The sequence below is a fragment of the Naegleria gruberi genome (genome assembly GCF_000004985.1).
Source record: "Naegleria gruberi genomic scaffold NAEGRscaffold_129, whole genome shotgun sequence".
Classification (NCBI taxonomy): Eukaryota; Heterolobosea; class Eutetramitea; order Acrasida; family Naegleriidae; genus Naegleria; species Naegleria gruberi.
Genome location: NW_003163198.1, coordinates 6387 through 8618, shown reverse-complemented (window position 1 = coordinate 8618; position 2232 = coordinate 6387). Strand labels below are relative to the sequence as shown.

The 2232-nt window shown below is 32.9% G+C and overlaps 1 protein-coding gene across 1 annotated transcript; it reads right to left on the bottom strand.

Annotated features, from left to right (window-relative positions):
• Positions 1–756: 756 nt before the first annotated feature.
• NAEGRDRAFT_76379 (uncharacterized protein) lies at positions 757–1389 on the bottom strand (the record flags this gene model as incomplete). Its single annotated transcript, XM_002668654.1, has 1 exon — positions 757–1389. The coding sequence occupies one exon, from the start codon at positions 1387–1389 to the stop codon at positions 757–759; it is 633 nt and encodes a 210-aa protein (XP_002668700.1).
• Positions 1390–2232: the final 843 nt, after the last annotated feature.

Below are 2232 nucleotides of genomic sequence, written 5' to 3'. Positions count from 1 at the left end.
AGCACCAGTGTGTGATGCAGGAGCCCAACAAACAGAGTTACATCCAGTTTTGTGAGCATCTCTAATATTAGAAACCTTCCAATTATTGCTTTGTTCATCGTAGGAGAAGAATGTAATTTGTGAGTCGGAGCTTGCACTAGCCAAATGAAGTCCATGTTCGTGAGGAGCCCAAGAGATTGAATTTACGCTACTCTCAAGTCTATATTCAAAAACTTTAGTAAATTTGTGAGTTTGTTGATTTTCCTTCCAAATAATAACTCTATGATCATAGGAACAACTGGCAATTATCGATCCAAATTGTGGATGAGCCCAACTAACTTGCCAGACTGGACCTTCATGACCGATGAGAGTATCCACCAACTTTGGTTCCTCAGAATTACTTGGAGCCAAATCAAAAATTCTAATTGTAGCATCACTTGAACAAGTGGCCAATCTCTTTCCGTAGTAATCAGCTTGAGCATCATGGATCATATCCTGATGTTCAGATGAGAAGGTTTTAATTGGAGCAGTTGAATGTGATGAAGTAGAAGCACTCATATTTTTTTATAATTAATTTTTATTGTTGTGATGATAATTTTTGGATTGTATTAGCTGGCACTTACGTGGAAGAGAGAATTTTCTATCACCATCACCAATTAATTGTTACTACTTCTTAATTGTTCTTGTTCAATAACATCATGATTCTCATACTACGTAGTATTAAATGTAGTAATAAATTAATATTTATTTAATATAATTAATTAATTGGAAAATAATTTAAAGGTAATCATTCAATTCATTGACTTCATCCAAAGACAAGACATCAGACATACAATTCTTCAAGACACCAACAATTTGCTTCATAGATCTAGCAGTCAACAAGTCCTTAGCATCGACAGTCATCAAAACAGTCTTGACATCAAAAACATTTCTAAGCTTACAAATACTATACTTTTGACCATCAATAGGTGAGATGGAATCAGTATAACATCCAGGATGGGAATTAAAGCTAGCATCAATGATACGTTCACAATTCCATTCAGATCCAGTATTAGACAACAACTTTTCAACAACATTTTGCATCAAGAACTTTTGCAAACAGTGACCAGTTGAAGAAACCCACTTTTGAGCATATTCACTCTTGTAAGCTCCACTATTAACATCAGAGAAGAATTTAGAACAATACTTGTAACCATATCCAAGAGCATAACCATTAGGACCACAAGGCTTGATCTTTTCCAAACATTGTGTATAGAAGGTACACTTATCATAGCTTTGAATGGCAGCCAAACAAGTGGCACGAAGTTCTGGTGAGAGAGACAATTGGTATGATGGAGCTACTACGAGAGCAACAATGAGAAGGAGGAGAACGAGGCAAATATTTCTAGGCTGTTTTGTTATAATTTTCATGAAAGCAATAATACATGTTAGAAGTTAATAATGAGATGATAGCATGTAAATATTATTATTCATATTAATAGAAGATAATTATTCCATTATGATAAAGATGATTATTGATGATTAGCCGTCGTCATCCACACAAAATATCATCACATATTAAAAATCACAAATATTCATCATCCACCAATATATCAAAAGATGATCATCAAATAACAACGAGAATGGGGTGTTAGTCTTCAAACTAATAATTACAGAGCATCAACATACATTCATTTCGTTTTTTTTAAGAATGTTATCACTTCATGCAAATACTTCCAAATACAATGGGCTGTCGCATTACTATGATTACGAACACATATTTAGACCTACCATTGGCTCAATATTGTAAAGTACAATATTACAAACAATATTTTGAATAAATTTCATTAAGAAGAATCATTTAAAAGCATAATATTTTCTAATACTAGTAACTCCAAATCTCTACTATTAATAGAAGAGAAAGATATCAAAAAAAATGGGCAGGAGAATTATCCTCATGTTTTCATTTCAGTTATAGGCATAGTTATGTCAATCTACTTTTTCTTTTTGAAAACTGATTATTCAACTGGTGATTATGGAGCCATTTTCAATTCTAATCTAAGTCAAATTGGATCGTATGTGAATATCTTGAGTGGCACCATACTTGGTGCAGTTCATTATGTAATGAGTTTCTTCAAGTTTAATTAAGCCAAGTCTAAACAAAAGAAATCTTCATTTCATAGTAAGATTGTTGGGATATCAATGCTTTCTATTTTTCCTCTATTCATTGCATTGACATTAGCGGATTGCAAATGGTGGTGTTTTAGTGCCACA